Source organism: Bactrocera oleae, chromosome 5, assembly GCF_042242935.1.
Source record: "Bactrocera oleae isolate idBacOlea1 chromosome 5, idBacOlea1, whole genome shotgun sequence".
Classification (NCBI taxonomy): Eukaryota; Metazoa; Arthropoda; class Insecta; order Diptera; family Tephritidae; genus Bactrocera; species Bactrocera oleae.
This window is the reverse complement of record NC_091539.1, coordinates 2,170,552-2,184,130: the sequence shown is the minus strand read 5'-3', so window position 1 is coordinate 2,184,130 and position 13,579 is coordinate 2,170,552. Positions and strand designations below refer to the sequence as shown.

Below are 13,579 nucleotides of genomic sequence, written 5' to 3'. Positions count from 1 at the left end.
ACGTATGAGTAGTTGATAGTTGTCTTACTGCAAGGTACAGTTTATTTATTTGCTAATGCGTTTATCTTTTTGTCTTCGAATTGGCTGGTTCTTGCTTCGGCAGAACGTATACTAAAATTGGAACGATACAGAGAAGATTAGCATGGCCCCTGCGCAAGAATGACAAAAAAAACAAGCCTCTGCGAATGGCAGGCACCTTGCCGTGGTGCAGGGGCTTAAGTCGCAAGGCATTCTCGGCATCTCCCAACTGGTGCGAGCGGTGCTTGCACCCTCACACTGGTTGTCAGGAGCCGTATATACCAGTTTCAGGTACTTCTATAAAAGAAAAAGTCAAACAAATTGCGGGTCAATTAGGCGCTCAAACCTTTTCCGCATCAAATAGATGGAAACATGGCGGAAGCTACATACTCGTAATGTGACGTTTAAAAGCGTATGTGCGGAATCAGCTGAGTTTAATCCCGAAAATGTACGTCAATTCAAACAAAAGCTATAAGACATGTTATTAGGCTGCAGACCGAAACTTATTTTAACGCAGCTGAAACAGGACTTTTTTCCGTACTTTGGCAAATAAGACTCTTGCCTTGAAGAACGATAAATGCGTTGACGGTAAGTTAGCAAGAGAAAGATTAACAATGCTTTTATTAGCCAATATGACTGGAGATAAAGAAACGCCGTTAGTGATCGGAAAAGCAGCATGACCATGCGACCAAGCTTGGCAGAGAATATTCCAGTCACGATACAATCTCCGAAAATTTTTTCAAATCGATCCACTATAGCATATAGCTACTAATCAGTTCGTATAATCGTTCAAAATCAAGTTCTTGTATGGAACCTATTTTATTTGAGAAAGGTAAAAGCAGTTGTACGGTACTTACTTGGCACATATCGCTATACATAGTTATAAACGGTTTTTCATTTCAACGTACGTATGTTTGTATTTACAATGCAACATATTTTGTTGCATTCCTAAATTTACTGATTAAGCAAATATGATATATCAACTTTTATTATGACATTATACTTTTATTTGTTTTATTTTTATTTTATATCTGCACATGATTATTTTATATTAAATTTTAATACTAAATATAACACCAATAATTCTAGTCTTTGTTTTTCATTTTTCTATGCTTTTATTGCAAAATAAATAGAAAATAATCAAATAATCTTTTGGATTTCATATCTAATAAATTAATGAGAGAAAATATAACCCACGTTCATGCCTTGCAAAGAAAGCATATAAAGAGTAGTAACTGTAATATCTAACTAATAAGGAGCAAACGAATACTTGCAGGTTTTATGATAACAAAATATTTTCTGCTATGATTATTTGCATATTTTTAATATTAATAATATTTAAATTAACAAGTTGTATACTTATATTTAATCCATAAAACGGATTAACAAATTTAACGTTTCAAGCGGCTCCGCAACAATGATCGAATGTCACATGCGCTCGTGTTTGATACTGGGTGCATTCGAGATGGCAATTACGACAGCAGTGTTGCAAATTTATCGAAGTAACACGTTCTGCGTGAATTTCTGTCAACACTTGCAACAGCATTACGTTCTACTGCCACTTTTTGCAAATAATCGGCAACAATAAATTTTGTCTGCACATCAGCAAATATGTAACACAGTTGCTGTACTGCTGTAATTATTATGTAGCTCGAACGCACCCACTATTTTGTTGTTTGGAAGTTGTTTGACTTAAAAAAGCATTTGTGTGTTTTTTTTTTGTGTGCAAACTTTTAGCCAAAACAACAGTATTAAATAATAAATATGCGTAACTTAACCTAAAGTAGTTAATGAACTAAATATTACTAATATACTACGGAAGTATGATTAAGTTTTCTTCCTTCTTCAGTCAATATGTACAAAACCACTTAAAATTTCAAAATTTAGTAATTACATTTCTTGTTCAATTTGTTTATAAGTATGTACTTTCCACTAGAAATTAATGTATTGTTTTAATAGACAAATAGTCTACATAGCTAATATTAATTTTGCTCTTTTCTTTATGTATGAAACGAAATTTAATTTCTGACATATTTTGGTTTTATCAACTGGCAAATAACTTAATTAGTTAAATTGTAATTACTAGTTGCCGTTAGTAAACGTTTTCAGTAGTTTCCACGTTTATGTGCTAGCTTAGATGAATTATTTTGTTGCTATGCGCTATTTATACAGTCAATCTTACGAAATTATAGTGTACCTTCTAGGTTCTAGGTTCAATTCAAATTCTTGAATATTTTTTTTCTTTTTTGTTTTAATTTTTTTTTCAAACAATCATAAATATACGCGTTTTGAAGAAACAGTTAGTACCCATTGAGTTCACGTATTTATTTTTTATTACTAAATTTGCATTCAGTTCTTTTTTCACACAATAACATATTTTTGCATGGTTAATGGGGAGATGTACATTTTATATCGATTTTGAAGTTTATGCTCAAACTTCACTTTTAAGTTTTAAAATTACTTAATGTATAGTTTTAATTGTTACTATACAGCTATATCAAATAATTATGTAATTTAAATATCAAACGAATTGGTATACAAAAATTGGCCTAAATTATGATCACTTTCAATATGAAGCGAATACATTCGATAATGTGTCAATGTACAAAACACAACATAAAACAATTTATAAAACAGCTTTGAAATGTATGCACATTAATTTGTTCGTTAATTTTGTAACAACACCAACGAACACTTACGCTTACCATCTTCATCAACACAGGGTGTTTCGCCGTTAATACACAGCGTTTAGAATACTATTTAGACCGCGCGTCCGCGTCAATTTCAAAACGTCTCGCCACCCGCATACCATGGATGTATCCAGGGTGTTGACGGTGGTGGTGTTGGCGGATATATTGTCGGCGAGGGCAGACCATGTGTGCCGGCGGCCGCAGCAACTGCCGCACTCGGCGGCTGTAAATGATATGCATTGGCCGCTGCCGCCGTGGGTGGAGAGAATAAAGACGATGCATGTGCTGCCGCCAACGCAGCTGACGAAGCCGCCGCTGCTGCGCTAAGCTTATGTGCGTTGCTGCTCGCATTCGCCGCCGCCGTAGATGATGTCGAGCTTGCCACCGATGCAGCAGACGCATTCGAGGAACTACGATGTGAACTGGCGTGTTCACCAGCCGCAGCAGCAGCGGCTGCGGCGCTAAACAGCGACATGAAATCATTTGCAGCTGCGGCAGCCGCTGCTACTGCCGAGGTTGATGACGGCGTTGCAGCTGACGCACTGTTGTGCTGCTGCTGCTGTGGTTGCTGTTGCTGTTGCGTAGCTCGATTATAGCGGCTAGCATCAACCGCACGCGTCTGCTTTTCAACAGAAGTAGCACGCATTTGTTTGTCTACCGTGGCAGTGCTAGCGCCTAGCCAATCAAATGGGTTGGCGAAGGGATTGACGGCGGCCAAAGTGGAGTTGGCGCTTAGTGGTGGACTTAGCATTGTAGCGGCGGCAGCAGCGGCTGCTGCAGCGGAACCACACAAGAAGTTGTAAGCGGCTGCGCTTTCTGCTGCGGCCGCTGCAGCCAACTGTTGTGCAGTAGTATTTGTTGCCGAAGCATGCCGTGACGAGCTATTACTACTGCTACCGCTGGAGGCGTTGCCATTGTTTTTTGTTGTTGTTGAACTGTTGCCACCAGCGCTTTTTGAACCAAAGCCGTGAACATGACTAGTAGTGCTGCTGTTGCCGCTTGCGCTGCTCTGTTGGTAAAGCGGTTGTTGTTGCTGTTGTGCATGTTGGTGATAGTGATGGAGTTGTTGCTGTTGTTGGCGGTTTTGGGAGTACAACATATCAAGCGAATGCGGGTGCGTGTGAGGATGAGGTGGTGGTGGCGCCAACGGTGCTGCATGTGTGCTAAGAGGTGCATGCATAGCTGCAGCGACCGCGGCTGCGTTTTGCTGCTGATGTTGTTGTTGAAGATGTGCAGCAGTCGCCGACGCGCATGTTGCTGACGACGATGACGACGTTGGTGATTTATGTTTCAATTGTTGCTGAAGCTGTTGTTGAGCTTGTTGCTGCTGATGTTGTTGCTGTTGTTGTTGTTGTTGTTGTTGTATATGTTGTGCTCCCCAACCCATTTCCTAGCTTATGCGTGTCCGCTTCGAATGCGGCTGATCCTGATTTCGAGTCATAAACAATAACTGCTTCATATATTTCATGACGTCACGAACTTGCACCAACGGTATATTTTCATTATGTGAGCGATCCTTTTCCATCAGTACTTGAAGTTGTCGCCTAATTAATAAAAATAAGCGTAAGTTATTTTATAAACATAAATTGTATAAATATATGTATGTATGTATGTATGTATATGCACATTTCGAAATACTCACCGATTGCCCTTGTATAGCTCTACACCTAATGTCTCGAACAGCACCTTACAGTTCTCTAAGGATTCGTGCGGGAAGAAATTCTTCTGGAAATCAGTTAGCGTCATCAGCTGATCGGAGTCGTTGTACGCCTTCATATTGATGCAAGGCACCACCCGATTGTCCACGTAAACATTCTGCACTTTATATGGTTGATTGCCCATATTGCTGGCTGCGCGCTCGTACTGCTGCATTTCCGGTATGATTGACAGTCTTTGCGCATTATTCGCGGCGGCAGCTGCGGCCATCGCTGCATGACGTTGCAAATGCATGCTTGCCGAGTTCGCGTTCGCCGAAGAGCCACCTGTCGCGCGACCATTTTGTTGCGCATGATGTTGGGCAGCAGCAGCTAAGCGATGTTGCTGTTGTACCGCGGCAACTGCTGCTTGGTGCACTTCTTGCTGCTGTTGTAGATATGCGGAGGCAGCTTGAACGGACCTTCGGGGGGAAGATAAATCAATTACTTCCATTGGTGGCGTATTCTGGTGATGATTTTGACTGTGGTGATGGTGGGAGGAGTGGTGGTGTTGATGGCTGTTATAGTGTTGGGAGGTATAGTGGCTGCCACTCTTGCTCGCACCACTGCCTGAACCGCCGGCCGAGCCATGCAATCGCGTTGGCGATGGTGAAGGCGTGGAAGTGGAGTTTGACGTGGAAGGTGATGGGGGCACGGTCAGCGCTGTACTGGTCGAACAAATGACGCTCTTCTGACGCCCACAACCACTGCCAGCCGAGGCTGCGTGCGGTGAGTGTGCATATTGGGAGGGTATATGTGGCGTAATGGTTACATTCGGATTGGGCACAATGGACAGTGATGGCGCCGGCGATATGGGTGGCGACATAAAAGGAACAAAATTCTGTGACGAATTTGTCTGTATGAAAGTGGACAAGTCGGGATTAGAAAGTACCTTCTGTACAACAGCTTTCATTTCGTCTGTCATTTTGAATTTCTTTTCAAAATCCTCTAAGGATGCCGTTGAATTTAACGGTACTGTGGCACAAGCTGAGGTAGACGACGCACTTGCATGACGCGAGGAGGCGGAGATAGTTGTACCTGTGGCACTGCGTTTGTTTGAAACATCCGCAGAGCTGCTCACTGGTATTAAAGGCGGTACCGTTGGTTTCATAAACTGTCCATTGGCCGAACTACTCGAAGACGTGTTGCTCTTGTTGTTATGCTTATGTGGATTGTAATCCAGCATAGTTTTAAGATCAGTATCCAATGGTAGCGAGGGAAAGATCGGAAATGCAGGTGGTTTACTAATATTAATGCTGCTGCTATTCGAACGCTCAGCGCTTGAGGCAGCTGCAGTACTGGCCACTGTGCCATTACTCTTGATTTGCTGTGTGAGCAATAGACGTTGTGATGGAGTCAATTGATTCCAAAAGGCTAAATCAGCAGCAGTGGAGGGCAAATTAAAATTGTACAGATTGGCAGCACTGGACGCGGCAGCTGAGGTAGCGTGCAGCTGTGAAAGTGGGTGTGAGGGGCTTTGGATATGAGTGGCAGACGCATGCGGGGAGGCGGAAGAGGAAGTGGAAGAATGTCGTTGTTGCTGTTGTGTTTGTTGTTGCAGCATAGTTTGCTCGACATTTGACCTAGAAACATTATATATAGAATATTTTTGTCAGTTTCACGTACGTTGTGCGTTGCGCATAGTTTGTTTATTCATTTATTTAATGGTTTTTATTTACAAAATTGTACATTTCCAAATTTAATTGCAATTCGATTTAAATTAAATTAATTTTCATAATAACGCGGTATGCAATTTTGAGATTTTCGTAATTATTTTAATTGAGTTGCATTTTTTTTATGTTTATTGCACTTGTATATATTTTATGTCTTTTCGGAAATTATTATTTTAAGCAATTTAATGCATTATCAACAGCAAATGATTTCAGATTTACAGCAGAGTATTTAATTTTCTCGTTTAATTAAACCACAATTTTAATTGACGCTACTTTCGTTGTTTTTGTACACGCATTATATATAATGTATCTAGGGTAAAAAATATCTGAACATTATTGGTATGTTGTTAGATTCAATACAAAGAGCCAGAGGTGAGAGCAAGAGAGCCAGATATTTGAATGAACCAGTGAAGTTGGGTGGGGTACAGATTGGGTTGATTGTTTACATTTACGTTTGACTAATTAATGGTACAGGTACTTGTAAAATTAAATATTTCTTGTTTAAATTTATGTTTTTCAAATGTTGTAGTTCCTTTTTAAAATTACTTTTTTTCATTACTTGATATACAGTGAAAGCTATTTAATCAAACATAAAAATTATATTAATTAATTGTTCTTCAACAAATGCTACAAAACAATGTGACTACGATACAAATAGATATTATTTAATGCCAGCTATTCAATGAGGACATTTAATATATTAACTAAAGTTTGAAAAAGTTGAAAATGGAAAAACTGTGTGCATATATAGAAATGCATAGCAAAAAAAATTTATTCATGCAAAGGATTTGTGTGGAGTATTCAATAGAAGCGCAAACGCTTTTAAATATATAATGCGAAAGTTTAAAGATACTGTGTAAGTGTTACAGAAAACGAGCATAAAATAGATTTCAATGTTTAGAAGGCAATATGAAAAATTCATGTAAGCATTTTTGCACGCTACTCCATTTTATATTGCAATAAACCACCATTGATGTGAAAAATTATATTAATTGAAGACACAAAAAACAAAAACAAAAAAAAAACAATTGCATACAACTTTGCCGTACAATATGAATTACTATATATTTTGTTTCAAAATAACAGGCATAATTCTTTTATTTCCGCATAATGCAGCACTGTGCACGCAAGCTTGGCACTATTTCTTTTGGCCTTCCCTCCAACTTGCTCTGATCACTTTGACAGTTGACAATAGCAACAATATACAAAATAGCATAACTTGTGAAAATCATTAACTGAGCGAGTTTTTAAAGTAAAGAAATCTTTAAATGTCGAAAATTCTCAAGTGTTGGCGTATGCATGTAATAACGCTAGTAAATTAAACGACAGTAATTCTCATGCAATGCAAGTGACGAAGTATTCAGTGGCAGCGTTCATGACGCCTTTAGTGAATATATGTGTGTGAATTAGAAACGTCACATTTTGACGGCTACTCCTATCTCATTTATAATTTGCGAGTGATAATAAATTTTAAAATGCGTTGCAACGAAATTGTTAAACTATACGGTGATCGAATAACATACATACATACATATGTGTTTCTATATGTGATGGCAATTAAACCACAAATTTCATCGTATGGCATCAAAATGGTATGTGATATAAAAACTGAATCAAAGCATATTTGTATGCATATTTAACCTAATAAACTTCGGATATATACATACATATATGTATTTGTATGAAATTTCATTACATACTTTCTTAAATTTTGTCAAAAATCTATAACAACAATAAGAAACCCAATATCGATAAGAGGAAGGGGAATACGAATTTTGTTTGGTGAAAAGTATTAAATTAAATGCGTGCACAACCACCGATTTTTTGCAATAAAAAAATTTTAAATATGTATTCAAATTCAAAACAATCTTCAAAAGGAAATTTGTTTACGTAGAAAAAAGCAAAAACATATACAATTTTGCTGTATGGTGCACACTTTTCGTAAAAACATAACTAACAAGATGAAGCGTGTATGCACCAACAGAAATAAAATTCAATTTTCTTCTTTTTTAGAATTTAAATATAAAGTAATCGACAAACGAATTACAACTAAATTTGAAAAACACATTTTTGTAAACATTTTCTTTTAGAACAGATAAACTTTTAGTCAAAACTCTTGTATAGACTTTTAATAATTTTGTAAACAAGTTTTAAAAAAAAACCTTTGAATTGAGTAATAAATGTAATATTTGTAGTTCTATAAAAACATCTATTCATACTCACATATGGTTGGCGCTTTGACCTGCGCCTGAACGCACCAATGGTGGCGGTGCATTCGCTTGATTGTGACTATTCACGGGTTGCATAGAAATCGCTTGATTGTTGTAGGCAGCATAGGCCGGCCGGTTTCCCAGCAGGATATTCTCCATTGGACTACGTTGATACTGAGCGGCACGTGAATTTGGGTGGGACTGTTGCGCCTGAAAGTATATAAAATGTTTTTTTAAGGATGTGACTTGTTTATCGGATATGTAAGATATACGTATGTAAGTAAAGTTAAAGAAAGTTCCTCATCGTTCAAATGCGCAGATTCCTACATTACCAAATATATTGTAGTTCTTTAAAGACTATATTATTTGAGAAATTATACCTTATACATGGCAACCCTAAATCATAAGCTTCCGGTTGGTTGGAGCTGTGATGAAAACTAGTGCCGCTAATAAGCTCGAACTGTATAAATTATTATGCATAAGTGGTACTTTAAGCGTTCATTTATTATATAAGAATATATTTTAGCAGTTTTTAAAATCCATTTTGGCGAATATTTGTTTGTGTACACAGACACATACAAATAAGCAAAAGTTATTGGCATTATTGCACATTTTATCACGTGCTCCATCTCTAAAATTTGGTTTGTTTTGAATTCTTGCTAAGAGTGGTTAAACAATTTGGAATAAAAGCAACCTATAGTCTCTATTTAGAGTATATAATTCAGAGACTTAACTATAAGCGTCTCGATTAAGTTGCTAATTATTTCAGTAATGTCTGCCATTGCAAATTTGTTGGGGATAATGTGCGATGGGCATATGCTGCTAATGCGTAACTTCTGCGTACATAAGTATCTACACAATTTTCTTTTCAAGCATAACTAGATACAACATACACTATGCATATGCCGCTAGCACTTATCACAACAATAATTTCCAAAAAGCATAAAATTATTGTAATACAACTAAAATACATACATATATGTATGTGTACACGGAATATATTCATATATAGAATGAACGCTGTCAGAGCCACGTAAGCAACTACGGTTCAAAAATTTGCACATAAATACAAGGTTCTATATATGTACATAGATAAGACGCTTATGGGAATTGACGCGTGGCAAGCAGCATTTTCCATAGTTTGTGGCAGTATCAGAATAAATAAGCCAACAAAAAGAAACCCGAAATAGCAAAAACCAAATGTAGGCCAAATATAGGCAAGCAGTCAGGCATTCGGACTAGCAAGCAGACATTAGATTAAAGCGAGTTTATTGTACTTTTTCCACTGGCTTTGCTTTCTGCTCAACAGTGCGTCCGAAATAACTTTGTAGCTGGTGAGCAAGTGAACAGATTAGATGATTTTTACGGTTTATATACTATCACAGAAAAAATGTGCTCAATAACACGGAAATAAATCTTTAATTAGTCATTAAAAATATCTTATTTTCAATCACATTTTCTAATACATCTAACTAAAAAATTTTACAAATCAGAATAAGCTGCCTGTTCTTCTTTCTATTTTGCTTAACAACGCGCCTGTCAAATGCAAAACGACCTCTTCAGAAATTGTTACAAAAATTCGAAAATAATCGTTTTTATTTCTCACCTGTGAAGCCAGCATTTGTGCATGTATTAACGGTTGTTGCTGCATCCAGCTGTTTGTTAAAGCCTATATGCAAGAAATATGAGACAAATCGCATCAGAAAAACAATCCATTTTAGAAGACCATTCCGTTGAACGTAATATGAAAGAAAAAATACGAAGTTTTGGTTTGATTAGTTTTTTAAAGGTCATGTGGATGAATTTTATGTTGCGCACCTGCACAGTCGCTAATGTGGCGTTTGACTGATGCATCCGTTGGCCGGACTGTTGTTGCTGCTGCTGTTGTTGTTGCATGGCCGCGGCTGCGGCAGCCGCCGCCGCTGCTGCTGGTGATTGTGTTGCATAGGCATTTGCGCCACGTTTCAGCATCTGTTGCTGTGCCACAACCGCTGCAGCAGCAGTTTGTTTTTGTAACAAACTGGATTGCGACATCACTTTCGGTGGTGGCTGCGTTGGTTGGCGGGTCCAATTAACAGAATTATTAGCATTTGAACGATTGCCGATCAGCAAATTTGAGTCAACAACTTTGCTGGGCCAATAGTCTTCGAATTCGGTGCCATTGGGAAAATAGCTTTTGATATCTGTGAGTGATATGACTGCAACATTTTCACTGGAGAACAATTCATTGCGTATGCCCTGAACTTTGCAACAAAACTTCAGATATGCCAGATCCCATCCAGACAGATAGTCGGCTTTCTGTTTGAGATTCTCCGTTTCGCCTTCGAAATAGAAAAGCGGCACAACTTGCTCATTGTTGCGCACCGTATACGGTACTACCGACTCTTTATTTATGCGTATAAAACCGCACTTCTCCGAAGGTGACTTGCTACCGGACATGAGTTTGCGATAGCATATGTCTAGGAACTGATAAAACTTGGTTGCATCTGATAGCCGCACCACCAAATCTTTTTGCGTGAATATGTCTCGTCCAAATTCACCATCACAGTGTTTTATATTGATTTCAATTAGAAGTCTCGCCTCCGCTTCTGTAATGTAATAGCTGCGCACACAAGTGCAACTCGAGTAAATATCCGGATGCAAGCAATTAAGATATTTGCCCAATAATTTCATTTCAATCATGCGTACCGAACAGTACTTCTCCTGCTGTCGATAGATATAGGGAATGTATGTTTTGCCAAATGTAGTCCAACCGAAATGACCCTTCTGTGACTCTTCATCACATGGTGCTTTCTTTTCGCTACTAACATCACCATTGTTGCCGTTGCCATTTTGTTGTGAACCATTGCGTCCATTTCCATTGCTGGCATTGGCATTGGCACTGGTACCGTTCGGCAGGTTCTTTTGACGTGTTAAATAGTTCATAATATTTGGTTGGTTGCTATTGTTTAGAGCGCCCGCTTGCATGCCACCCAACTGTTGTTGTTGACGCGTAGCTAGCTGCGCAGCCTGTTGCTGCTGTTTAGCCAAAGCAGCTTTTTGTGTTTCCACCATTTTGGCAGCCAACTCTTGGATTTCAGCTTCATCGGCACGTTCCTGCTTCACAGGTGCGCTCCAATTCGAACCGATACTATTGCCTTGTATGGGCAGCGGCTGGCCGTTGGCGCCAATTACGCTAATTATCTGTATATCGGCGGACATTGCGGAAGAAACTATCTCAGCTGGCTGATTTAATTTTGACAAAACAGAAAAATTATGTAGCGTAAATTGACGCTAAACAACGTAGGGTATTTGCTTATTTCGTTTCAATTTGTGATTATTTTTTCGCTTTGTGCGTTTTTGAATGTTTCAAATGATTCTCACGCGCCAATCGCAAAAAACGCACGAACTCACTTTTTGAATATTTAAAATATGTAGCAATATAACAGAGGGTTAAAGGTGGTAGAGTTTAGAATTAAATTATTTATTTGTTTTATTTTTTTGCTGCGCTGCATTACTCTCTGCTTTCTATTGTTTTACATATTTCACTCTGGCACTTCTACTTCTTTTTTTAGTTTTGTGTATATAAATTAATAACGTCACAATTGTTATTACATTTGTTTACAGGGTGTTGCGTTTGAATAGGGGAATTCACAAGTTAATTAATCATTTGTAAATGTGTACAAACACGGTTATTACTTTTCGTATTCCTCTCGCGTGAACAAAGCTTTCTCCTTTTGCTTTTGTGCAGTGGTTCTGTTGTATTGTTGCTATTCATTTGTTGTTGTGTAGGCTTTCTTTTTTTTCTGCTTAATCGACACAAGACGCATATACGCTACTGTATTGTCGCGTCAACACGGCACAGACAGGAACACCAACACACGCATGCAAACATACAGTGAAACGATAGCGGGCCCGATGTCCGTCCGCTTAAACAGCAGTATCGGCCCGCATACCGAGTTGTGATATTTATGTAAATTCACAATTTTTTTTTATTTGTATATTTAATTCAAATTGCATTCATGCAAAATGTTTTAAGGCATTAGTTTACCAAGAGAACCTCACTTAGACAATTTTTCTTCCGCACAAATATCAGATAATTTCGCTTTGTATAGGGGCCTTCCCCACAGTTTCACGCCACATTCACTCACACGTTTATTCGCTTTGTACTCTTGCCATATTTTCTTCGTTGGGTTTTTTCATATTCTCTATTTTCATGAATTATTTCTGCTTGGCACTACACATTGATTTTTGCTTATAAATTTCGTAAATAACTTTTCATAAGCAACATTTAAAATAAATTTCTAATCGCAATTATGTGTGTGCATATGCATGTATGCTTTCTTCAAGTGTTTGTATTGTGCGCGAAAATTCAAGCGTCGCGGCCTTCGCTACGTCTTCACGTCTTCGCAATACATAAACGAGTGTGATCGTCGTAACGAAAATTATTTCTACGAACTGAAGTTGAAGCCCCCAATATACACAAAACGCACACAGACACACGTTTGTGCATAAAATACACCACCACCACCACCGCCGTCACTGCTCGCAGTTGCTGTAGCCGCGTCGTCGACAGCGACGCGTCGTCGTCACAGTCGTACTATATGCTAACCAGGCAGGCCAGGCCAGACCAGACAACGACAACGGCAACGAAAGCAATAGCAACAACAATAAAGGCAGTGATGACGATGCAGTGGCAGAGACCGCAGCGAAGGCAGGCAGGCGAACAGGCGAACACAAATATGGCAGGCAAAGAAAAGGCTATGCGAACAGTTCGGCAGGCCCCGTTTCAGCGACTCGGTGCAAATTCGTTAGCTGTCTCTTATGGCTTTTGTGCGCTCGTTTGCACGCTGCGGCGGCACTACAATTGGGTGTTCGGGTGTGTGTACTGATAGCGACGAAGCGCAGCTAACGAACGTGCGAACGAACGAGAGTAGATGGCGAATTGCGGGCAGCAGCAGCAGTGACTACAAGTATTCGTATTGTTGAAGACACACTCGCCCATACACACACACACAAATACACACGTGCATTTATTCGCTCGCGCACTCACTCATTCGTTCACTTGCTCGCTCGCACGCTTCAGACGCCAAAAAATATTAAAATAACAACAAAAAATATGAGTGCTCGATGGCAGATATAATAACAACAACACGGCAAAAGCAAATTGGTGGAATATTTCACTTTTTTGCTTATTGTTTTATTGAATACTCCGTATGGATGCATGTGTGTGCAGCACCGCCGTTACGTTTGTATGCACGTGTGGGGCGTTTGGTTTTGGTTCGTTGTTATTGTTGCTTGTGGCTTTTGTCTAC

General features: G+C 38.8%; 1 protein-coding gene and 1 non-coding gene across 2 annotated transcripts; one reads left to right on the top strand and one right to left on the bottom strand.

Annotated features, from left to right (window-relative positions):
- Positions 1 to 87: 87 nt before the first annotated feature.
- LOC118680333 (U6 spliceosomal RNA) lies at positions 88 to 175 on the top strand. The gene has a single exon (XR_004975866.1). It is a non-coding gene; the product is annotated as a U6 spliceosomal RNA (small nuclear RNA).
- Positions 176 to 1,295: 1,120 nt separating this feature from the next.
- On the bottom strand, positions 1,296 to 12,771 carry LOC106619458 (uncharacterized). Its single transcript, XM_014237545.3, is given in 7 exon segments — positions 1,296 to 4,062; positions 4,064 to 4,071; positions 4,074 to 4,252; positions 4,351 to 5,985; positions 8,299 to 8,495; positions 9,892 to 9,954; positions 10,104 to 12,771. Coding segments are annotated over 7 exon segments (4,725 nt in total). The 5' UTR covers positions 11,487 to 12,771; the 3' UTR covers positions 1,296 to 2,802.
- Between the last annotated feature and the right edge of the window lie 808 nt (positions 12,772 to 13,579).